This window comes from Scyliorhinus torazame, chromosome 8 (genome assembly GCF_047496885.1).
Source record: "Scyliorhinus torazame isolate Kashiwa2021f chromosome 8, sScyTor2.1, whole genome shotgun sequence".
In the NCBI taxonomy this organism is placed as follows: domain Eukaryota; kingdom Metazoa; phylum Chordata; class Chondrichthyes; order Carcharhiniformes; family Scyliorhinidae; genus Scyliorhinus; species Scyliorhinus torazame.
The window spans coordinates 258198238-258222558 of NC_092714.1; the positions used below are offsets into that span (position 1 = coordinate 258198238).

Genomic DNA, 24321 nt, shown 5'->3' on the forward strand with positions numbered 1-24321 from the left:
TCAACAGATCATTAAGTACATGAGAAGAAAAGGGAATAAAAGAAAATACATAATAAGGCAACACAACATATACAATGTAACTACAAAAGCACTGGCATCGGATGAAGCATACAGGGTGTAGTGTTAATGAAATCAGTCCATAAGAGGGTCATAAAGGAGTCTGGTGACAGTGGGGAAGAAGCTGTTTTTGAGTCTGTTCGTGCGTGTTCTCAGACTTCTGTATCTCCTGCCCGATGGAAGAAGTTGGAAGAGTGAGTAAGCCGGGTGGAAGGGATCTTTGATTATACTGCCCGCTTTCCCCAGGCAGCGGGAGGTGTAGATGGAGTCAATGGATGGGAGGCAGGTTCGTGTGATGGACTGGGCGGTGTTCATGACTCTCTGAAGTTTCTTGCGGTCCTGGGCCGAGCAGTTGCCATACCAGGCTGTGATGCAGCCTGATAGGATGCTTTCTGTGGTGCATCTGTAAAAGTTGGTAAGAGTCAATGTGGACATGCCGAATTTCCTTAGTTTCCTGAGGAAGTATAGGCGCTGTTGTGCTTTCTTGGTGGTAGCGTCGACGTGGGTGGACCAGGACAGATTTTTGCAGATGTGCACCCCTAGGAATTTGAAACTGCTAACTATCCCCACCTCGGCCCCGTTGATGCTGACAGGGGTGTGTACAGTACTTTGCTTCCTGAAGTTAATTACCAGCTCTTTAGTTTTTCTGGCATTGAGGGAGAGATTGTTGTCGCTACACCACTCCACTAGGTTCTCTATCTCCCTCCTGTATTCGGACTCATCGTTATTCGAGATCCGGCCCACTATGGTCGTATCGTCAGCAAACTTGTAGATGGAGTTGGAACCAAGTTTTGCCACGCAGTCGTGTGTGTACAGGGAGTAGAGTAGGGGGCTAAGTACGCAGCCTTGCGGGGCGCCGGTGTTGAGGACTATTGTGGAGGAGGTGTTGTTGTTCATTCTTACTGATTGTGGTCTGTTGGTCAGAAAATCGAGGATCCAGTTGCAGATTGGGGAGCCAAGTCCTAGGTTTTGGAGCTTTGATATGAGCTTGGCTGGGATTATGGTGTTGAAGGCGGAGCTGTAGTCAATAAATAGGAGTCTAATGTAGGAGTCCTTGTTTTCGAGATGCTCTAGGGATGAGTGTAGGGCCAGGGAAATGGTGTCTGATGTGGACCGGTTGCAGCGGTATGTGAATTGCAGTGGATCAAGGCGTTCTGGGAGTATGGAGGTGATGCGCTTCATGATCAACCTCTCGAAGCACTTTATTACGACTGACGTCAGGACCACTGGTCGGTAGTCATTGAGGCACGTTACCTGGTTCTTCTTTGGTACCGGTATGATGGTGGTCTTCTTGAAGCAGGTGGGGACAGGTTAAAGATGTCCGTGATATCTGCACCAACAACAGATTTGAGATAATCTACCAAGCTCCAATGTGGTTTATTTATGCTTGATAGTTGTGACGTAGATTCATACGCAGGGACCCATTCTCTGCAAGCAACAGGAATATGTTAAAACATTGGTCTTTTTTTCGATTCGACAAGAGCTTGGGGCACCATAGTTCCCTGTGTCTTTCTCCATGGCAATACCTTGGTCAATCAGAGTTGGCTTGCCAACCCATCAGCTCCCTTTCTTCTGTAGTATAAATTGTTTTGAAATTTGGCATTCTTGCATTTGTCCCGATGAGTGCAACATGAGAAGCTTCGACAACCTGTCACTCTTTTCCGCACTATATATTATTGTAAAGATAAATGTGCCTTTCTAACGCACTGTCTCAATGTTTGTGCTGCACCATGATGTGATTAGATGATGCTTTGCACCTTTGTTTCTCTGGCGTTTACACCAAAGCTACAGCAGAAGATTGGGTCAAACCTTTGTGGAAACGTGACCCATTTTAACTCACGGTCCTGCTGAAAACTTAAACTTTGTTTTCTCCTTCACTCCGCATGTCCAGCAAATCAGAAGCCAAATCTCTGCGTCAGCTGATCAACGACAGTGTGGCGTTCCCTCCTGCCCACTATCTGCCCTTCTACTCCCTCGAGACAGGTCCTTCTGCCAGCCAAGTACACGTCATAGGACCTGATGACTTCATTGTTTCTGTTGTGAGGTAAAAAAAAATGGGGGAATTATTATTTTTTTTTAAGACAAATGTTTGGACCCTTGGGGAGTCGGATTAAATTGAGCCCATCCTTTTAAGAAACTGACTTAATCGCACAAAATTACACAAGGACTTTTGGTGACTATTGTTGACCATAGTGTAATAATACATTTATTTGTATAGGACCGTTTCCTATCAAAATACGCTATGTTTTGAAACACATTTATGGTGATGATTTGAAGTTTGGGCAGGTGATGTATTTTTTTTTTCATAGAATTTACAGTGCAGAAGGAGGCCATTCGGCTCATCGAGTCTGCACCGGCTCTTGGAAAGAGCACTCTACCCAAGCCCACACCTCCGCCCTATCCCCATAACCCAGTAACCCCACCCAACACTAAGGGCAATTTTGGACACTAAGGACAATTTAGTGTGGCCAATCCACCTAACCTGCACATCTTTGGACTGTGGGAGGAAACCGGAGCACCCGGAGGAAACCCACGCACACACTGGGAGAACGTGCAGACTCCGCACAGACAGTGACCCAGGCCGGGTATCGAACCTGGGACCCTGGAGCTGTGAACCAACTGTGCTAACCACTGCTTACTGTGCTGCTCTATTTGATGTAGATGTTGTGGAGAAATGTTTTGAGTCCTGAGTTATTGTAAGCCCTGGGCTTCACTAACTGATCCACCATCTCATACTGTTGAGACATTGCTCTTCAAAAGCATTAATTGCACATGAAGTACTTCAGGAATAGTGAAAGGTGCGAGTGCAGAAGTCTCACATTCTCTCGCACCATTCAGCCAGACGTAAATGTTAATTGATGAGCAAGGAAAGCCATGTTTCCGGAAGGTTCTGAAATGCACTGTTGAGCTGGAACTGTGCCTAATCTGCGGGAGCATTAATGTCAAAACGCCTATTTGTTTATCTGTTCCGCAGCTCCCTGAACCGTCCGTTTGGCAGTGGGATCATGACGGCCTCTGGGGTTCTTCTCAACAGCCAGATGTTGGACTTCTCCTGGTCAAACAAAACACAGGACAATTCCACAGTGAACCTTGTAAGGAAATGTTGTTTCCCCACTAAAATTACTCCCCATCTTCATTCTCGCAAAATCTCTGTAAAATATGTTAAACTAGAAATCCATTGAGAGCTCATTTGTTTTACAGGCGATAGACACCTAAACACCCAATGCCCGCACATAATTACTGTGCTGGCAGTGTGTCATCCTCCATATTTGGTACAGACTGAAGTAATAGTGTCCTGGGCTGGCACCTGAAGACCCTCTGTTAGGGTGCTACCCCAACACCATGGGGTAGTGGCAGTGCGAGGTCAATTCCAGCCCCACTTGACCCGGAGTTGCGATGCAGGTGAAATTAGACTTTATTTAAAATGCCCAAGGACCTTGGCTGAGCCCTAAAACTACAGTCACCAAGTTTGTAACTTTATCTGCAGAGTCAACTTCTTCCTTCCAGGCTTGAGATGGTTTTCTCTGGCAATGTTGTCTACCTTCTCTGCAGACTCCGCATTAATTCAGGTTTGCAGCAAAGGATGCGTCGGGCACTCATGGCTTTCAGCACAATAGAGCAGTTCTTTCATTTCCAACGAGCAGGAGAAAGAGAGAGTCCCTTTCACTTCCAAAGTCTAAACACGTCTGCTGAGTTCTCTCAGAAAGCATCACGCAGGAACCAAATCGCTCACCGTTTTCAGGCAGAACACTGTCCCTGGCCAACCCACCGGTGTTGTCGGGCAGTATGGTCGGCACTGGCTTGGAGGGCTGAAGGGCCTGTTCCTGTGCTGTACATTTCTTTGTTCTTTGTTTGTTTGTTCTTTGGTGGCCAGTTCACCAATCAAACCGAGTCCCTCCAAAGCTGGTTCCTGCGATCCACTCGGTGCCGAGGAGTCTGGTTTCTCCTCTCCAAAATACAAAATCTGGGAACACAGTGTCCCGGCAAGCAGGCTGTTTTAACTTGGGGTAAAGGCACACCCCATTTATGGGTTTACAGGCCAAAAATAATAAAATAAAAGAAATGGGAACAAAGGAAATAACAGGAAGGACTCTTACAGTGGTCGCTGCCGGTGACCACTAATACCAGACGCAGTTGCAAAGATTCATCGAGGCTTGAGGGACAACAGGGTTGGGGGAAATGGGAGCAAATCAGAAAACCAACCTTTTTCCGTATCCCAGTCAGTTTGAGGCTGTTGCAAATGGAGAAAAGACGAGCACAGGCCCCTGCTTGTGCTTCACTGAGGTAAGTATTAAAGTACAAAATATTGGTCATCAACCCATCCAGGACAGTGGCCAAACTGTCTGGTATAAAACATTGACCACTTGTGTACACAAATAGGAAGACAAATGTCTGTTCAGGCACCTTGACAAGATTTGGATGCCCTGAACAGCCCAGTGTTGGGAGCCTTGCCAGTGCCAGGTGTGTTGTTTTCAGGATACCCATGATCTACATGGGGTGTAATTAGGACTTTAAAGGATCCTCTGCAGGCCTCCATTAAACCAGGAAACTCCTTTCAAAACAAAATTTAAAAAAACCCACATAATGTGGAGTTATCCCAACATTGCTCAAAGCAGTACCCGTGTGCAGCTTACTGGTCGAACTTAAATGAATCCTAGGTCAAATATCGAGTGTGACTTGGGCCTGACTATTCGGGCGCCATTTTGTTCCAGCTGGCAATTTCACCTGATTAAATCCTTCAACATTTTCTTGAAGTCTCATAATGAGAACCCCCTTTTTCTTAGAAACATTATGGTTGACATCCTTAGCTGTTTTTATTATGTCCACTTCTATTGATTTGGCAATAGGTTTCATTTAAACAATCTGAGTTGAGGGCCTTACTGAGCATGCTAGTTTTTAGGAGTTTAAAACGGTTTTCAAAAAATGTGCTTCTGGGCAATATCTATTTTCCTTTTCTTTCATGGGGTGGGTCTATCATTGGCAAGGCCAGCACTTATTGTCTGTCCCAAGATATAATGCAGTCCTTGTGATGAAAGTTGGGGTTAAGCTCCAACGATAATGTGCTTCAAAGCATGGACTAGTAATCCAGAAGTCTGCAACAATGATTTGGAGACGAGTTCAAATCCTACCACGGCAACTGGAGAATTTAAATTCAATTAATTATATATTCTTTTTTAAATAATATTTTATGAAGGTATTTGAAATTTTTTATAACAGTAACAAAAACAATGACATCAACAAGGTAAAATAAACATCCCCCCCCCCCCCCCCCCCCCCCCCCCAGCCCAATCTTCACACACCTCAACCATACAACAGCAATCCGCCCCCCCCCCCCCCCCCCCCCCGGAATACTGCATCTGCTGACATTTTTAATTTTCCCCGAGAAAGTCGACGAACGGCTGCCACCTCCGGGAGAACCCTAACATTGACCCTCTTAAGGCAAACTTTATTTTCCCTAGCCTGAGAAACCCAGCCATGTCACTAACCCAGGTCTCTGCACTCGGGGGGGACCCTGCCAAAACCCTCTAAGCTTCGGGCATGCCCAAAACATGTGGACATGATTTGCTGGGTTTCCCGCGTACCTCGCACACCTGTCCTCAACCCCGAAAAACTTGCTCATCCTAGCCACTGTCATGTGTGCCCGGTGGACTACCTTAAATTGTATCAGGCTAAGCCTGGCGCACGATGAGGAGGTATTAACCCTGCTTAGGGCATCCGCCCATAGACCCGCCTCTATCTCTCCTCCTAGCTCGTCCTCCCACTTGCCCTTAAGCTCCTCCACCGGGGTTTCCTCTGCCGCTGAAAGCTCCAGGTAAATATCTGAAACCTTCCCCTCTCCCACCCAGGTACTGGAAACTACTCTATCCTGTATCCCCCGTGGCGGCAGCAGCGGAAAGGCCGGAACCTGTTTTCTCAGGAAGTCTTGCACCTGCAAATACCTAAAACCATTCCCTGCTGGCAATTTAAGTTTATCCTCCAAAGCTTTCAAGCTGGGAAAGCTCCCATCGATCAGTAGATCCTCCATCCTTCTAATTCCTGCCCTCTGCCAACTCCGGAACCCGCAATCTACCCTACCTGGTACAAACCTGTAAATCGTGGTCCAAATCGATGCTCCCTCCACTCTCTTATATCTCCTCCACTGCCCCAAGATCCTCAGAGCCGCCACTACCACCGGACTTGTGGAGTATCGGGCCGGCGAGAATGGCAGAGGTGCCGTTACCAATGCTCCCAGACTGGTGCCTTTACATGACGCCGCCACCATCCGTTCCCATGCCGACCCCTCCCCCACTACCCACTTCCTAATCATCGCTATATTAGCCGCTCAGTAGTAATTGCAGAACTTCGGCAGCGCCAACGCTTCCTCCCCCCGACTGCGCTCCAGCAACACTTTCTTCACTCGCGGGGTTTTACTCGCCCACACAAAGCCCGAAATAATCTTATTCACCCGCTTGAAAAAGGCCTTGGGGATGAAGATGGGGAGACACTGAAAGACAAACAGAAATCTGGGGAAGACAGTCATTTTCACGGTCTGTACCCTTCCCGCCAGTGATAACGGGAGCATGTCCAATCTCTTAAAGTGCCCTTCCATTTGTTCTACCAACTGGGATAGGTTTAACTTGTGTAGTACCTCCCATTTCCGGTCCACCTGGATTCCCAGATATCGAAAGCTCTTCCCTACCATTCTGAACGACAGCTCTCCCAGTCTCTTCTCCTGTCCTGTTGCCTGGATTGCAAACATCTCGCTTTTCCCCATGTTCAATTTATACCCTGAAAAATTGCCAAATTCCCCCAGATTCGCATTACTTCCCCCATCCCCTCCAACGGGTCCGAAATGTACCAGAGCAGGTCATCTGCGTAAAGCGAGACCCGTGCTCCACCCCCCACCCCCCGGACCAGCCCTTTCCAGTTCCGAGGGGCTCTATGGCCAGAGCAATCAGTAACGGGGAGAGGGGGCATCCTTGCCTCGTCCCTCGGTGTAGTTTAAAATACCCCGACCTCAGCTGGTTCGTACGCACACTCGTACGTACCCAGTCAATAAAGCCCTCACCAAACCCAAACCTTTCCAGAGCCTCCCACAGGTAATTCCACTCCACCCGATCAAAAGCCTTCTCCGCATCCATCGCTACCACCACCTCCGCCTCCTCTCCTTCTGAGGGCATCATAATAACATTTAGAAACGTTTGAACATTGGCCTTGAGTTGCCTGCCCTTAACAAATCCAGTCTGGTCTTCCCCTATCATCCCCGGGACACAGTCTTCTATCCTTGTGGTCAGTACCTTAGCCAACAGTTTGGCATCCACATTCAGTAGAGAAATCGGCCGTATGACCCGCATTTCTCCGGATCCTTCTCCCGTTTCAAGATCAATGAAATCAAGACCTGCGACTTTGTTGGGGGGAGGACTCCCTTCTCTCTTGCTTTGTTAAATGTCCTCACCAGCAGTGGGCTCAGTATCTCTGAAAAAGTCTTATAGAATTCCACCGGGTAGCATTCAGGCCCCGGAGCCTTGCCCGACTGCATGCCCTCCAGCCCCTTGATTATTTCCTCAATCTCAATTGGGGCTCCCAGCCCCTCCACCAGGTCCTCCTCCACCCTCGGGAACCTCAACTGATCCAGAAATTGCCTCATCCCCTCCACCTCAGCTGGGGGTTCCGACTCATATAATTTACTGTAAAAGTCCTTAAACACCTCGTTCACCCCCGCTGGGTCCAGGACAGTATTCCTGTCTCTACTCTTTACCTATCTCCCTGGCCGCCTCCCTTTACCTGAGCTGGTGCGCCAACATTCTGCTAGCCTTTTCCCGTACTCATAAATCTTGCCTACTCATGCCTTCCTCAACTGTTCCACCGCTTTCCCTGTGGTCAACAGCCCAAACTCCACCTGTAACCTCCGCCGCTCCCTCAGTAGCCGGGGCCTCTTGAGTATCTCCTGTCCACCTGGAGTCTCCACTAATCTATCCCTCTCAGCCCGTTCCACCTTTTCTCTGTGGGCTCGTATCGAGATTAACTCCCCTCTGACTACTGCCTTCAAAGCTTCGCAGAGACCTCCCCCGTATCATTTGTTTGCAGGTAGTTCTGGATGGACTTGTTAACCCGCCCACAGACCGCCTCATCCGCTAGCAACCCCACATCCAGTCTCCACAGCGGGCATTGCCCTCTCTCCACATTAACCTGTAGATCCACCCAGTGCGGGGCATGATCCAACACTGCGATTGCCGAATACACAGTATCCACCATAGAATCATAGAAGTTTACAGCATGGAAACAGGCCCTTCGGCCCAACCAGTCCATGCCGCCCAGTTTTTACCATTAAGCTAGTCCCAGTTGCCCGCACTTGGCCCATAACCCTCTATACCCATCTTACCCATGTAACTATCTAAATGCTTTTTGAAAGACACAATTGTACCCGCCTCTACTACTACCTCTGGCAGCCCATTCCAGACACTCACTACCCTCTGAGTGAAGAAATTGCCCCTCTGGGCCCTTCTGAATCTCTCCCCTCTCACCTTAAACCTATGCCCTCTAGTTTTAGACTCCCCTACCTTTGGGAAAAGGTGTTGACTATCTACCTTATCTATGCCCCTCATTATTTTATAGACCTCTATAAGATCACCCCTAAGCCTCCTACGCTCCAGGGAAAAAAGACCCAGTCTATCCAGCCTCTCCTTATAACTCAAACCATCAAGTCCCAGCAACATCCTAGTAAATCTTTTCTGCACTCTTTCTAGTTTAATAATATCCTTTCTATAATAGGGTGACCAGAACTGCACACAGTATTCCAAGTGTGGCCGTACCAATGTCTTGTACAACTTCAACAAGACGTCCCAACTCCTGTATTCAATGTTCTGACCAATGAAACCAAGCATGCCGAATGCCTTCTTCACCACCCTGTCCACCTGCGACTCCACCTTCAAGGAGCTATGAACCTGTACCCCTAGATCTCTTTGTTCTATAACTCTCCCCAACGCCATACCATTAACTGAGTAGGTCCTGGCCTGATTCGATCTGCCAAAATGCATCACCTCACATTTATCTAAATTAAACTCCATCTGCCATTCGTCGGCCCACTGGCCTAATTGATCAAGATCCCGTTGCAATCCTAGATAACCTTCTTCACTATCCACTGTGCCACCAATCTTGGTGTCATCTGCAAACTTACTAACCATGCCTCCTAAATTCTCATCCAAATCATTAATATAAATCACAAATAACAGTGGACCCAGCACCGATCCCTGAGGCACACCACTGGTCACAGGCCTCCAGTTTGAAAAACAACCCTCTACAACCACCCTCTGCCTTCTGTCGTCCAGCCAATTTTGAATCCAATTGGCAACCTCACCCTGGATCCCGTGAGCTTTAACCTTCTGCAACAACCTACCATGCGGTACCTTGTCAAAGGCTTTGCTAAAGTCCATGTAGACAACGTCTACTGCACTGCCCTCATCTACCTTCTTGGTCACTCCCTCAAAAAACTCAATCAAATTTGTGAGACATGATTTTCCACGCACAAAGCCATGCTGACTGCCCCGAATCAGTCCTTGCCTCTCTAAATGCTTGTAGATCCTGTCTCTCAGAATACCTTCTAGCAACTTACCTACTACAGACGTTAGGCTCACCGGTCTGTAGTTCCCAGGCTTTTCCCTGCTGCCCTTCTTAAACAAGGGCACAACATTCGCCACTCTCCAATCTTCAGGCACCTCACCTGTGGCTGCCGATGATTCAAATATCTCGGTTAGGGGACCCGCAATTTCCTCCCTAGCCTCCCACAACATCCTGGGATACATTTCATCAGGTCCCGGGGATTTATCTACCTTGATGCGCTTTAAGACTTCCAGCACCTCCTCCTCTGTAATATGCACACTTCTCAAGACATCACTATTTATTTCCCTTAGTTTCCTAACATCCATGCCTTTCTCCACCGTGAATACCGATGAGAAATATTCATTCAGGATCTCACCCAACTCTTGTGGCTCTGCACATAGATGTCCTTGTTGATCCTTAAGAGGCCCGACTCTGTCCCGAGTTACTCTTTTCCCCTTTATGTATCTGTAGAATCTCTTTGGATTCTCCCTTTCATTATTTGCCAAAGCAATTTCATGTCCCCTTTTTGCCCTCCTGATTTCCCTCTTAACTCTATTTTGACAATCTCTATACTCTTCAAGGGATCTACTTGATCCCAGTAATACCTTCGGTATTAGCGCCCTGCTCAGAACAAAAAGCCGATGCGAGAGTATACCTTGTGGACATGTGAAAAAAAGGAAAACTCCTTCGTCCTCGGCCATGCAAACCTCCATGGGTCTACTCCCCCCATCTGTTCCATAAAACCCTTCAATTCCTTTGCCGCAGCCGGCCTCCTCCCTGTCCTGGATTTTGACCGGTCCAATTCCAGATCAATGACTGTGTTGAAGTCCCCTTCCATGATCAGGTTAGGTGACTCTAAGTCTGGGATCTTGCCTAACACCCGCCTCATAAATTCCACGCCGTCCCAATTCAGAGCATATATGTTCAAGAGTACCACCCGCACCCCCTCCAGCTTCCCACTCACATTGTGTACCTACCTCCCTTTTCTGAACGATTCTCCCGGCCTCGAATGCCACACGTTTGCTAATCAAGATCGCTACCCCCTGGTCTTTGAGTCCAGTCCTGAGTGGAACACTTGGCTAACACACCCCTTCCTCAATCTTGTCTGGTCTGTAGCCTTCAGGTGTGTCTCTTGTAGCATTGCCATGTCCGCCTTCAGTTCCCTCAAATGCGCGAACATGTGAGCCCTCTTGACCGGCCCATTCAGTCCTCTCATGTTCCATGTGATCAGCCTGGATGGGGGGCTTCCAACTCCCTGCCCCTGCCGACTAGCCATGACCCTTTTTAGGTCAGCCTCGAGCTCGCGCCCTCCGCTTCCTCGAGTCCCCACTCGGGCTGTCGCTGTTCCCGACCTCCCATTTGTCCCCTCGTAACAGTTCCTCCCCTGTCAGCAAAGCAGCTCCCCCCCCCGCCCCCCCCCCCCCCCCCCGCAAGCAACAACACTAACAACCCAATCCCCCAAGTCAAGCTCCAGTGTAACACCTGTCCACCCCCCACTGCGCTTCCGAGAGTCAGCTGACCCATGCTGACTCGATAACTCTCGCCCCTGGCACCAAGTAGTCTGTCTCCCTAGTGTACTCTCCTCTCTCACTCCCCCCCCCCCCCCCCCCAACATGAATAAACATTTTAAAAGCATCACATTCCCCAGTAGACAAACAACAGGAAAAAAAACCAGTGAAGAAACAATCACTTTAGAAAAATAGTCACCCAAAAAGCAGAACTAAATTCAAAGCCCATCCCCCCCCCCTCTAACAAGGTCCCTGCAAGACAGATCAACCTTTAAACATCCACACAGGCCATTATTTCACATAGAGCTACATAAATTTTTACAATCCAGCCCCGCAAATCGCTGCCACAGTACTTCTCCAAGGCTTAAGTGTCTTTTAATTCGCCTCCAGCTTCATTCCTTTAACAAAGGTCCATACTTCGTCTGGCGTTTCAAAGTAGAAAGTCCCGTTCCTCATGTGTGACCCACAGACGGGCTGGGTACAGCATCCCGAACTTCACCCCCTTAAAGAGGGTCGTTTTTGCCCGATTGAACCCAGCTCGTCTCTTGGCCAAATCCGCTCCCAGGTCCTGATAAATGCGCAACTCACAGTTCTCCCACTTGCTGCTCCGTTCTTTCTTGGCCCACTGCAAAACGTGTTCCTTGTCCAGGAAACGGTGAAAACGTACCACCATGGCCCTCAGTGGCTCGTTCGCTCTGGGCTTCTTCGCGAGGGCTCTGTGCGCTCTGTCCAATTCCAGGGGCCATGGGAACCCTCCAGCCCCCATCAACGTCTCCAACATGTCCGTCACATAGGCCCTCGCATCCGATCCCTCACTGCCTTCAGGGAGGCCAACAATTCTGAGATTCTGCCTCCTGGACCTATTCCCCAGGTCCTCCAGCTTCTCCTGCATTCCTTTCTGGCTGTCGTTCATCATCCCCACCTTGCTTTCCAGCACGGTTATATACTCCTCATGCTCGGACAACTTTTGTTCCACCTCCTGGATTGCGTTCTTGTGGGTTCCCTGATTCTGAACCACTTGATCAATCGAAGCCTTAATCAGGTCCAGCGTGTCCTTCTTCAGCTTGGCGAAGCAATCCTCGAAAAACTTCACCAGCTGCTGCGTCGACCACTGTGCCGTCTCCCCGCGGCCGTTGCCCTCCACCATTCTGCCCCGTGTTACCAGCTCTGCTTGTGTCTCCCTTATAGGACTTTGTTGTCTCACACATCCACTTCTGGTCCAATTCTCCATACACCGGAGGGTGCTTTCTCCTTACTGTCTCACTCTTCACTGCTTTATCCCATAAAATCTGAAAGAAACCGGGGGAAAAGGTCCAAAAGTCCGTTGAGGCGGGAGCTATCAAATGTGCGACCTACCCCTCCATGGCCGCCACCGGCAGTGTTGAATTAATTATATATTCAATTAATTAAAAAAGTCAAGATTTTTTTTAAAAAAGCTAGCATAAGTAATGGTCATTATGAAATCACTGCTGATTCACTAACATCCTTGGAAAGGAAATCTGCTGTCTTTTACAGGGTCTGTCCTATACATAACTACCTTCCTTCGAAACCTAAATGAACCGGGCCGAATCTGTGCAAGAACAGCAGACTATTGTATGATCCTCAGAATCCGTCCTTATTTTGTGCTTAAATGTCTTTGTCTTTGTTTCAGAGGAATAATATTCAAGCAGGCAAAAGGCCCATGTCCTTTTTGTTACCCACCATTGTACGGCCATTACGAGGTATGTGTGGAACGTACCTCTCTCTGGGAGCCTCCCTTGGGACCAAGTCACTGAGTAGCATCGCCGAGGTTAGTGAGAATTATTATTTGTTACTGTGCTTCTATTCCCCTGACTGTGGAAGATTTGAAGGGTGGTATGATTGAGGTGCTCAAAAGGGGCTAAAAGAGTTGATGGGGGGGGAAACTATTTCCAATGATTGGGGAATCGATAATAAGGGGGCAAAATCCTAAATTTGGAGCTGGGCCATTCAGGAGGGAAATCGGGAAGCATCTTTTCGCACACCGGGGGGGGGGCAGCCTTAATTGACCTAGAGTGGTTTGCTGCCACCACCCTAAGAGACTACAGCTCTGTAGTCCCAGCAGCACCAGGTTTGAGCAATTGCCATTGCTGGGTCTGCAAGCAGTCCACAGAGAAGTGTCATGGATCCTGAACTCTAGGTGAGTGTCAGGACTTTGGACGGTTTGTCTGGCAGACCCCAGCCAGAGGGGGAGACATGTCGGTGGGGAATGGGTTGGAGAGACTGGTGGGAGGCTTATAACCTATGGGGGTGAGGGGTGGATAGGGTTGGTTTGGGATTTTGGGGGGTAGGGGTGGGGGGGATGCAGGGGAAGAAGGGGGTGTGGGGATGGGGGTGGGGGGACGGCGGGGGAGATACTATTTTGGGTGATGCCTCCAGTGGGCACAGGGGGAGCCCTCCACCTTCCCTCACCTGAAAGAAAATACCTTGCCCATCACCCCCCCTCTTTTCCTGCCTGCCAGCAGCCCATGCAGTAAAAGCTGCCGGCCCACCTGCCCCCTGCCTACCCCTGGCGTCTGTATTCTAATGGCGGAGGAGGGATTAGGCCTTTACATGGCCATTAATTGACCACTTGACGAACGTAATAGGCCACACGTAATGGGCTGCCTGATGCCTTACCCGCCCACTATGGGCGACCGGTTGGGGGTGTACGAGAAGCCAGCAGGCAGGCCTCCATTTTCTGAGTCCTCCCGTCTTCTAAATACGCCGGCGCAGAGGGGGCTGTAAAACTCACTCCAACGTTTCAATATTCAAATGTACTGTGTAAATGTCAGCCTATAATTCACAACTTCAGAGCGTAGGAAATGGAAAATAATTGTGATTGTTGAATGACAGACAATAGGGCGGAGGGGGGAATACAACAGTAACATATTCTGTTGCTGACAGCCTGATTCACTCTCTCATCACAGTTTGTTTATTGTGTCCAAGTAGGTCTTGTTGAACATTTTCTCGTTTCGCAAGCAGCTGAACGAAAGTCTTGCTCTTGGCCGATTCTATCCCCAGCTTCAGCCGAATGTTTTGCTGGTTGACAGTAAGTAAATCCAAATTTTATCTGAAGTAATAAAATTGATTACTTGAAGGTTGTGTCTGGATGCTCCAAAGCACATTAAATACATTTGCAGAAAGTGGTTGCTGTAATGTCAGAAACATGGTTGCCAATATATGGGCAGAGCCCCTCCCACACCGCTCGCAGCTCTCCTCCACCCCCTCAAACAGCCGGCTCATCCTTGCCTTCGTCAAGTGCGCCCTGTACACGACTTTTAACTGAATTGACCCCAGCCTCGAGCACGAGGTCGAGGCACAGACTCTTCGCAGCACTTTGCACCATAATCCTTCCTCCAACACCATCCCCAACTCTTCCTCCAACTTGGCCTTAATCCCTTCCATAAACTCCTTGGCCTCCTCCATGGACAGCACAGTGGTCAGCACTATGGCTTCACAGCGCCAGGATCCCAGGTTCGATTCCTGTCTTGGGTCACTGTCTGTGCAGAGTCTGCACGTTCGTCTGCGTGGGTTTCCTCCGGATGCTCCGGTTTCCTCCCACAGTCCAAAGGTGTGCAGGTTAGGTGGATTGGCCATGCTAAATCGCCCTTAGGTTAGATGGGGTTGCAGGCTTATGGGGATAGGGTGGAGGTGTGGGCTTATGTAGGGTGCTCTTTCCAAGAGGCAGTGCAGACTCGATGGGCCGAATGGCCTCCTTCTACACTGTAAATTCTATGATGATCCTACCGTAGATCGCCGAAACGGCCCAATCAACGAGGAGGGCGGTGCCACTGGAAGGTTCAGGAAGCCCTTTCTTGCAAAATTCCACAACTGCATATACCTGAAGCCATCCTCACGCTGGAGGCCATCCTTCACCCCCAATTCCTCCAAGCTTGCGAACCACCCCTCCAAAAACCGATCCTTCATCTCTTTCACCCCTTTCTCCTCCCATTCCCAGAATCTCGCATCCATCCCCCCTGGCACAAACCCATGATTCCCTCTTATCGGCATCACCCTTGAACCTGCCTTCAACTTGGAAGTGCTGTCGTAATGGCCCCCAAACCTTCAGCATGGCTAACCGAGTATTTCCGAGGGCGAACGGTAGCGGTGCCCTAGCCAGCGCCCACAACTCCGACGCTTTACAGGAACCCACCTCCATCTGCACCCACAGAGTCTCAGCCTCTCTACTCCAGCCCCCCCCCCTCCCCCCGCACCTTCTCCGTATTCACCACAAGTTCGGAAGGGCCGACCCCCCGCCCCCCCCGACTGCCGCCCCCTTTGGAGCACCGCCTTCCTTATCCTGGCTACCTTCCCTGCCCACAAAAACGACAAGACCAACCTGTCCACCCCTTGAAAGAATGACTTTGGCAAAGAAACCGGCAGACACTGGAACGGAAACGAGAAACTTGGCAGAATGTTTATTTTTTACTGCCTGCACCCGCCCTGCCAGTGACCAGGCGAGACTCTCCCAACTCACCCGAGTCCTCCTTCACCCTCTCTACTAGGCTCGTGAAATTGAGATTACGAACTCGTGCCCAGTCTCGCGCCACCTGCACCCCCAAATACCTAAAATAAGTTGTGGCTACCCGGAATGGCGACCCTCTCACTCACGGCACTTGGAGAAGACACCACAATATATTCGCTCGTCCCTAAATTTAACTTATACCCCAAAAACTCCCCAAATTTCCTTAACAGCCCCATGATGTCCACACCCACGAGCTCTGGTCCGAAATGTACAGTGGCATATCATCCGTGTGCATAGGCATGCTCCACCCACCCCCTAACTATCTCCTTCCATAAGTCTGAGCTCCCCTGCGCAATGGCCAAGGGCTCAATCGCCAACGCAACCAGGAGAGGGGACATGGGGCATCCCAGCCTCGTTCCCGAAATAGTGGGAAGTACCCCAGATTTGTATCATTCGTCCGCACACATGATGTCGGGTCCTTAACAATTTCACCCTTGCCACAAACCTAGGCCCAATCTCAACTTTCTTCGGCACTGCAAACAAATAACTCCACACCATTCTGTCAAACGTCTTCTCCGCATCTAATGCCACCGACACCTCAAGCTCCCTTCCCTCTAACGAAGAGAGCACTACATTCAGCACTGCTGCGTATTTGACGACAGCTGCCTGACCTTGACGAACCCCGTCTGATCTTCCCCCACCCCTTAAGAAAGCATTCCTCCAACCTCATCGCCAAGACGTTCACCAATATCTTAGCATCCACGTTCAGTAGATAAATGGGCCTATACGACCCACATCCACCAGATCCATCTCGTTTTTGAGTAATAATGAGATGGATGCCTGCCTCATCATCTCCGGCAATGCTCCCCTACCATCGCGTCCTCAAACATTTCGACCATCAGCGCTGCCACCTTATCCTTGAATTTTGTATACAATTCCACTGGGAACCCATCCAGCCCCGGTACCATGCCCAACTGCATCTTTCCTATCGCTGCCTATACTTCCTCCATCCCCATTGGCTCCTCCAGTCCGGCCCTCCCATCCTCTCCCACCTCTGGGCACTCCAGAAATTCCCTTCTCTCCGACTCATCCTCCGGTGGCCCCGACTAAGCCCCTATAAAAGTCTTCGGACACCTTATTCACCTGCTCCAGCGCCACCACCAACCCATCCGTTCCATCTCTAACCTGCAGGATCTCCCTCGCTGCTGCCTGCAATTGATTGGCTTTCTCACTATACTCATTTTTCTTTTAAACTCTCGCTTGCCTCAACTGCCAAACCCACCCTTCCTGCGGATAGAAGATCAAACTTCGCCTGCAACTCCTTCCTCCCCACCAAACGTCCCAGTCTGGGTCCTCTGCATATCTTCCATCTACCTCCAAAATCTCCTTTATCAGCCTTTGCCATTCCTCCCGCGCCTCTCAATCCACGTTCGCCTTGAATGAAACGACCTCACCCTTCACTACCACCTTCCAATGCCCCGAAAGCAAGGCTTCCCCATTTTGACCAAACTCTGCATACTCCTCAATCACCCTCGTACAAAACTTTGGGTTGCCATCAAACCCATATCTAGCCTCTACGCCAGCCTCTGGGCCGGACCCTTCTCCAAGGCCACATCCATCAACGCAGAGCATGCTCCGATATCACAAACGCCGAGTACTTTGCCTTCTTTACCCCAGTTAGCGGCGCCTTCCCTACCACAAAACATTGATCCTTGAGTATACCTTATGCATCGGTGAAAAGAACGAATACTCCCTTTCCCGTGGATGCAAAAACCTCCATGGATTCACCTCTCCCATCTCTCTCATGGACCCGGCCGACACCACCCCCACCGAAGGGACCAGCAAGCATGGCCAGGACTTGTCCAAGACCATATTCCAATCAACCCCCTCCCCCAAAATATCAACTGATGAGTTTCCAAATATGGTATGGCCGCTAATATTTTCTTCACAAACCCAGCAATGTTCCAATACGGGGCATTTCTATGGCATCACAGTGGCTGGCTCTGTTGCATCACAGCGCCAGGGTCCCAGGTTCGATTCCCAGCTTGGGTCACTGCCTGTGCGGAGTCTGCACGTTCGCCCCGTGTCTGCATGGGTTTCCTCCGGGCGCTCCGGTTTCCTCCCACAAGTCCCGAAAAATGTGCTTGTTGGGTGAATTGGGCATTCTGAATTCTCCCTCCGTCTACCCGAACAGGCGCCGGAATGTGGCAACAAGGGGCTTTTCACAGTAACGTCTTTGCAGTGTTAATGTAAGCCTATGTGTGACAATAATCAAGGTTATTTAAAAAAACAGCACCACCAGCCTCCCTTCCAACGCCGTACGTGCCAGTTCCCCCAACCCTTCATGTTATCTCTTGCTCATCCACCCTCCCAGGCAGTCCCACCTTTCCCCCCTCCCAGGACATTCCCCCCCCCCCCCCAAGGTTGCTGCTGCTGCTGACCGACCTTCCTCGAACGCTCCGCGAGATAGTCTAGGAACGGTTGCCACCGCCTGTAGAACCCCTGCGCAGACCCTCTCAAGGCGAACTTAATCCTCTCCAACTTTATGAACCCAGCCACATCATTTATCCAGGCCTCCAGGCTGGGGGGGCTTCGCCTCCTTCCACATTAGCAAGATCCTTCGCCGGGCTACTAGGGATGCAAAGGCCAGAATGCTGGCCTCTTTCGCTTCCTGCACTCCCGGTTCGTCCACTACTCCAAATAGTGCTAGCCCCCAGCTTGGCTTGACCCGGACTTTCACCACCTGAGATATTGCTCCCGCCACTCCTCTCCAGAACCCCTCCAGTGCCGGGCATGACCAAAACATATGGACATGGTTCGCCGAGCTCCCTGAGCACATTCCACATCTGTCCTCTACCCCAAAGAACCTACTCAACCTCGCCCCCGTCAAGTGCGCTCTGTGGACCACCTTAAATTGTATCAGGCTGAGCCTGGCACACGAGGAGGAGGAATTAACCCTATGTAGGGCATCAGCCCACAGACCTTCCTCTATCTCCTCCCCCAGCTCCCTCTCCCATTTACCCTTCAACTCTTCTACCAACGCTTCCCCCTCTTCTTTCAACTCCTGGTGTATTTCCGACACCTTGCCCTCCCCGACCCATACACCGATTTGGAACACTTCTACTGAATCCTTCCCCCTAACCTTCTCTGCTGTAACGAGGATAATTCCAAGTAATTAAAACTTCTTTGTTACTTTCCAGATGAATTCCCAGAGGAGGATGTGGAATTTCTTACGGAACGGAGTCACACGGTGGTGAGAGAGGAGATTCGTTCCTTAGTCCATGTAGCCAAGAGGGTGAATGACTTCATCAGTGGCGCCAAGGATCCCAGAAGCAGTGACGCAGCCGCGGCTGTCATCTCGTAGCCGGAAGTTTCTTTCCAGTAATTGTTTCCTTTCCTCGTTTTTTTGTTTGTTTTTGTTTTCCCTTTTGGTTCACCGTGAAGGTGCGGAACGGACGACGAAGGTCAAATGCAGAATGTAGCAGTCAAGTTAGGGCACAGTGGGAGGAGAAGCGGCGAGCTCTGCAGGTTGTGGGTTGACGGGGGGGGGACTCCTCCTCCTCTCCGGGTCTGGTTACCATTGATGTTTTTATAACTGAAGGTGGCCTGACTCCTGCTGGTTGTCTATGTTTTTTGTGATTGGAACCTTAAGAGCAGATAAAACGTGCTCTGTCAGTCACCTTGAACCAACGTATGCGGCAGGTTCACTTGGTGATCCTCCTCCTGCCCCTCCCGCTCCTCTTATTTCCATAGACATTGGGTTCCAAAGATACCCTAAATAATTAGGACTTAATGCCACTGGTGAGCTGCGAAAGCGTCAACATTTTCGAGACATTCACTTCCAAGATGCCGATCCTTGCTCACTTTGCATCAGTGTAGGATATGGTCGCGCACTGCTTCTGTTACTGCTTCAGTGATCCAGAGAGCGGATTTCAAACCCCGCCACAGGAGCTGGGCAAATTAAGCAAGTCTGCAGTAAAAAGATCATGGCTAATAATGGACTGTCGTAAAAAACAAAAACACCTGGTTCACTCATGTTGCTTAGGAAAGGAAATCTACCATTCCTACCCAGTCTTGCTTATATACCACCCCGGGCCAACAGTAATGTGGCTGACCCTGAATTGCCGCTCAGTTATGCCAAAACTGCAATGAAAAACCAGAACAACTCCCTGCTTTCCCAGCATTGTGGGAATATTGCACAGACTGCTGCATTTCAAAAAGATCACTCACCACCACCTTCCCAAGGGGAGGGCAATAAATGCTGGCCTTGCTTGCAAGGCCCCACACCCCTTTAGTAAATTAAAGAAAAATCTTTTTCCCCTATCCTGTCTACATTTAGGGGTCACAGCACCCCAATTTGTTACAACAACAGGGTCAAGGGGATAGGGCGGGGGAGAGGGCCTAGTTTAGGGTGCTCTTTGGGAGGGTCGGTGCAGATTTGATGGGCCAAATGGCCTCCTTATACACTGTAGGGGATTCTATGAACAATTAGAAGTTGAAATTAACAGGTCTTGTCATTCCCTGACCCCCTCCCCCCCGCCCCTTGGTTACCCCTAAATAAATATGGCGCTATGTGTTGAGGATTGTTTGCCCAGTTGGATGGAAATTGCCTGGAAATTTCATCTCTAGTTGATATACCCTCAATTATGACACAAGAGAGTGTACTCTTAAAACGAAGGCTTTAATAAACCGAGAACTTCGCCAACCGGAGAGAGGAGTGCTCACTGAGCGCCGCCCATAGGACGTCACCTTATATCCGGCCCCTGGGAGGTGGAGCCTCCCGGGGTTCCAAACCCGGTCTTAAAGGCACATTACCCATTCATCACACTAGTCTTTTCACCAACCAAACACACAAACGAGTATTCTATATTTGAAACAAGAAGGAAGGGCTGAAGGGGAACTTTGTTCAGTGTTGTGCGTCAATGTCGACTGCTAACTTTGGAGGCGAGTGCTGCTAAAACATAATTGTGTCATGGAATCTACACTCTGCCATTTTTATGTCATTTCCCAAGTAGTAGTTTAGTTTGACCGATTTTTTTTTTTTTTCTTCTTTTTTTTTTTCTTTTTTTAAAAAAAAATCTTCCATTAGAAAGGTTTATACTATTTAACTCTGAAGGAATGTTGCAATGATTTTATTCTTGATTTTGCTTCATTTAAAACTTTTTCCTGAAATGTCTGTCTCCAGCGGGCGCTGATTTTAAAAGTGAAAAATCGCACTGAACCTGCTTTCTACCATTCACCCTATCCCAGCTCGGCCTCACAAGTGGAGCTTAACGTTTCAACCATGGTGCAATTGCGATAAGAACAATTCTGTCAATCATGCCAAATGTTTCGGTGTTGGCCAATATTTATTTATTTGTTTGTTTTGAAATGATTTCATTACACTTTATTTGTACAGAGCTCTTTTTAAACACTGAATCTTCTAAAGCTGATTGTTGTGAAGGTATCAATTCAGTTCAACTCTTTGTCAGCCCAGCCGAAACTCGACTGCTGTTTTTCCGCAAGAAACCAAGATGTGTGGTTATTCACACGATGTCAGCTGAATTTCAAACTCTGCGACTGAAGATATGTATTTATTCCAATTAATATCGTTCAGGCATGTTTTAAACTGTTGCAAAATGAAACTTCTGCTGCCACGTATTTTTCCATGAGCTCGTAACTTAGACCGACTGAGGATCAATACTGAAGGAGTGCAGCACTGTCAGACAGGCAGCCTTTCAGGATGAGAGGTTAAATCCGAGGACCCCCATCTACCCCGTGGATGGGACATCAAATGCCACAACACTATTGGAAGGTTCTCCCCTGAGTCGTGGGGGGACCAATATTTACCTCTCGGCAAACATCAATTAAAACACAGATGATCTGGCTTTTTATCACGTTGGTGTTCCTGGGACCTTGCTGTGTGCAAATTGGCTGCTGTGCTTCCTAACTTACAATAGTAACTGCGCTTCCAACGTAATTCTGAGGTGTTTTGGAACATCCTGAGGTCATGAAAGGTGCTTTAGAAATCAGGGTTCGCTCTTCCTTGAGCCCCTGGTTTGTTACATCTGCTTTTGTTCGTGGTTGGTATTTTAAGGTCAAGTTTACAGCAGTGCATAAGCGAAAGGAGTTTCATTTATTGTCACCTATCACTTTTAATTCTATTGAACAACGTGACAACTTTTGGGATGTAGAAAATGGTGCAATCTACAGAGGTGGCCCTGCAATTTTAAAAATACTTAGTTCCGATTGTTGTGCCTGTTTCTTATATCCGTTGCTTTTTTTTCCTCCCTCCGTCCCTATCTCCACACCCCTGACTTATCCCAGACAACAGCGAGGACAGGAGACTATTCAATCTGGAGTGTGAAAACACAGCCAAGGCCGTTTCTGCGCTCGCCACCGTTGCCCATAAATGTACACTTTGCAGCAGCGCGCACAGTGATTCAGAGTTGCAACTCTAGCTGCTTTTAATTTTTCTTTCCTCTGTACCTCCAGTGGCAATTGTAATAGAAACTCCCCTTGCTTCCTTTTTCAAAGTTAAGCCTTGAACCAGAGACCTTTGTGATCCACATCACTCTATGCCACAATGTATGGTGCATTTATCTACATAGAATGTACAGCTAAGGAAATCCTCATGCCACTCCCACCTCTATCTAAAAGACAGAATTTATAATGAGGTGTTTTGTAAACTAAATATGTAAATAAAAAATAAATGACGTTAATTTATTTATATAGGATTTACATAGAGCATACAGTGCTGAAGGAGGCCATTCGGCCCATCGAGTCTGCACCAACCCACTTAAGCTCTCACTTCCACCCTATCCCTGTAACCCAATAACCCCTCCTAACCTTTTTGGTCTCTAAGGGCAATTTATTATGGCCAATCCACCTAACCTGCACGTCTTTGGACTGTGGGAGGAAACCGGAGCACCCGGAGGAAACCCACGCAGACACTGGGAGAACGTGCAGACTCAACACAGACAGTGACCCAGCGGGGAATTGAACCTGGGAATCTGACGCTGTGAAGCCACAGTGCTATCCACTTGTGCTACCGTGCTTGAAGGTAAAACCTATTATTTCTTTCTCAGTGGCATATTGGCGAACTACCTAAACATTTTTTTTTAAAGAGTTCAAAACAAAAATTGGAATTCCCAATTAATTTTTTTTCAATTAATGGGCAATTTAGCGTGGCCAATCCACATACCCTGCACATCTTTGGGTTGTGGGGGCGAAACCCACACAGGCACGGGGAGAATGTGTAAACTCCACAGGGTCGGTGACCCAGACCCGGGTAGCGCCGTAGGCAGCAGTGCTAACCAATGTGCCACCCTGCCGTCCCGAGAGCTGCCTAAAACATAGAACAATATTGGTTTACTGCACATAAAGAGGCCACTTGGTCCATTGTGTGCGTGCTTGCTCTTTGTTGGAACACTCAAACAAATCCTCTCTCTGCTTTCTCCCCAAGGCCCCGCATTTTATTCTGCTTCTAATATTTATTTGGTTTTTCTCTTGACAGATATAATCACCCCGAGAGAAATGCCTCTTGGCCTCTTTCTTCCGTCTCTTAGTGATAACTTAAGCTAAGGACCTCTTGTTGCTGTCTCCTCATTCCATGGAACTGGTCTTTCCCTATTTTACTCTGTTTAACACTTCAGAATTTAAAATCCTACAGTGTATAAAATGTCAGAAAAGCTACACTGCACGACTAACTAAATGTTCGCATGACTTAGGATGTGAGTGAAAGTGCAGCGTGATGACAGCCGATCATTTATCCCTGTGCATGCTGAATCATCTGTTTGGATGACCCGCTGGCGAAGTGACCAGTAATGGCCAGTGGAGGTCGAGTAGTATCCCAGAGTCAGGGACTTGACGTGGTTGGAAAAGATTCAGAACCGCATCCTTGGCCTCTTTTGCTCCTGGTGCTGTTGTTGAATTCATGATGGAAAGATAAAATGGAGATCAATGATCGAAGCTGAATTTCATGGTCCAAAATAGTTTTTTTTGAAACTTTGTTCCATGGAAAGTTAAAACGCCCATATGTCCTTTTGAGCTGTATAAGAAACATTCTTGTGAATAGTAGGCATGCCGGGGGAGGGGAGGGGGGGGGGGGGGGGGGGTGGGTGTAGGTGGGGAGAAGATAGTTGGAAGGAAAACAGCAAAATAATTGGGACATGAAATAATACAAAATTAAATTTCAAAATGGGGGCCGAAGACGCCATAGATTCCTTCAGTAGTTTCTTAGTGTTAGACACATCCAAAAATGTGTCACTTATTTTCATCAAAGAAAATTGCCACTGATCAGTCAGATCCTTACCTAGACACTAGGTCATAGAGTTAATTAAATAAAGGAGACATAGCCCAGTTCATGTCTCATGTACAAAGGGAATGATCAGATCGAGTGCCCGTTCTGCCATTTTATCTGTAAGTTACTGCAGTAAACGCTATTCCAGTAAAGCTACTCTTAGGCTGGAGGTGGAGGACATGTTTTACTTGTTGTTTGGCAGATGCACTTGGCTTGGACCTTTTGTGCTGCATGAACTTGAAAAGGGTGGTGATAGATGAAGGAATAGAACAAAGACTAATGCAAATGTGCAGGGTTTCAAAAGCAGGCTGGATATTTTGAGGAGGGTAGCAATTATTCATGAGTTATTCCTGGGAGTATAATATTGAATGATGATGTATTACTGTTTAACGATGTGACTGTTTTGAGTCGGGTGTCCGCAAATGAACACC

The 24321-nt window shown here is 48.5% G+C and overlaps 1 protein-coding gene across 2 annotated transcripts in view; it reads left to right on the forward strand.

The window, feature by feature from the left end:
• LOC140428561 (glutathione hydrolase 7) overlaps positions 1 to 23565 on the forward strand; it is a 73633-nt gene extending 50068 nt beyond the window's left edge. The window contains exons 11-16 of one of the 2 annotated variants that reach the window (XM_072515170.1): positions 1949 to 2101; positions 3032 to 3149; positions 12796 to 12933; positions 14094 to 14193; positions 18810 to 18990; positions 21008 to 23565. In XM_072515170.1, coding sequence (XP_072371271.1) covers positions 1949 to 2101; positions 3032 to 3149; positions 12796 to 12933; positions 14094 to 14193; positions 18810 to 18973 — 673 coding nt within the window. In that variant the 3' untranslated portion in view covers positions 18974 to 18990; positions 21008 to 23565. Of the gene's footprint in view, positions 1 to 1948; positions 2102 to 3031; positions 3150 to 12795; positions 12934 to 14093; positions 14194 to 18809 lie in introns of both variants that reach the window. The other variant, XM_072515169.1, reaches the window with a different exon arrangement.
• The last annotated feature ends 756 nt before the right edge of the window (positions 23566 to 24321 follow it).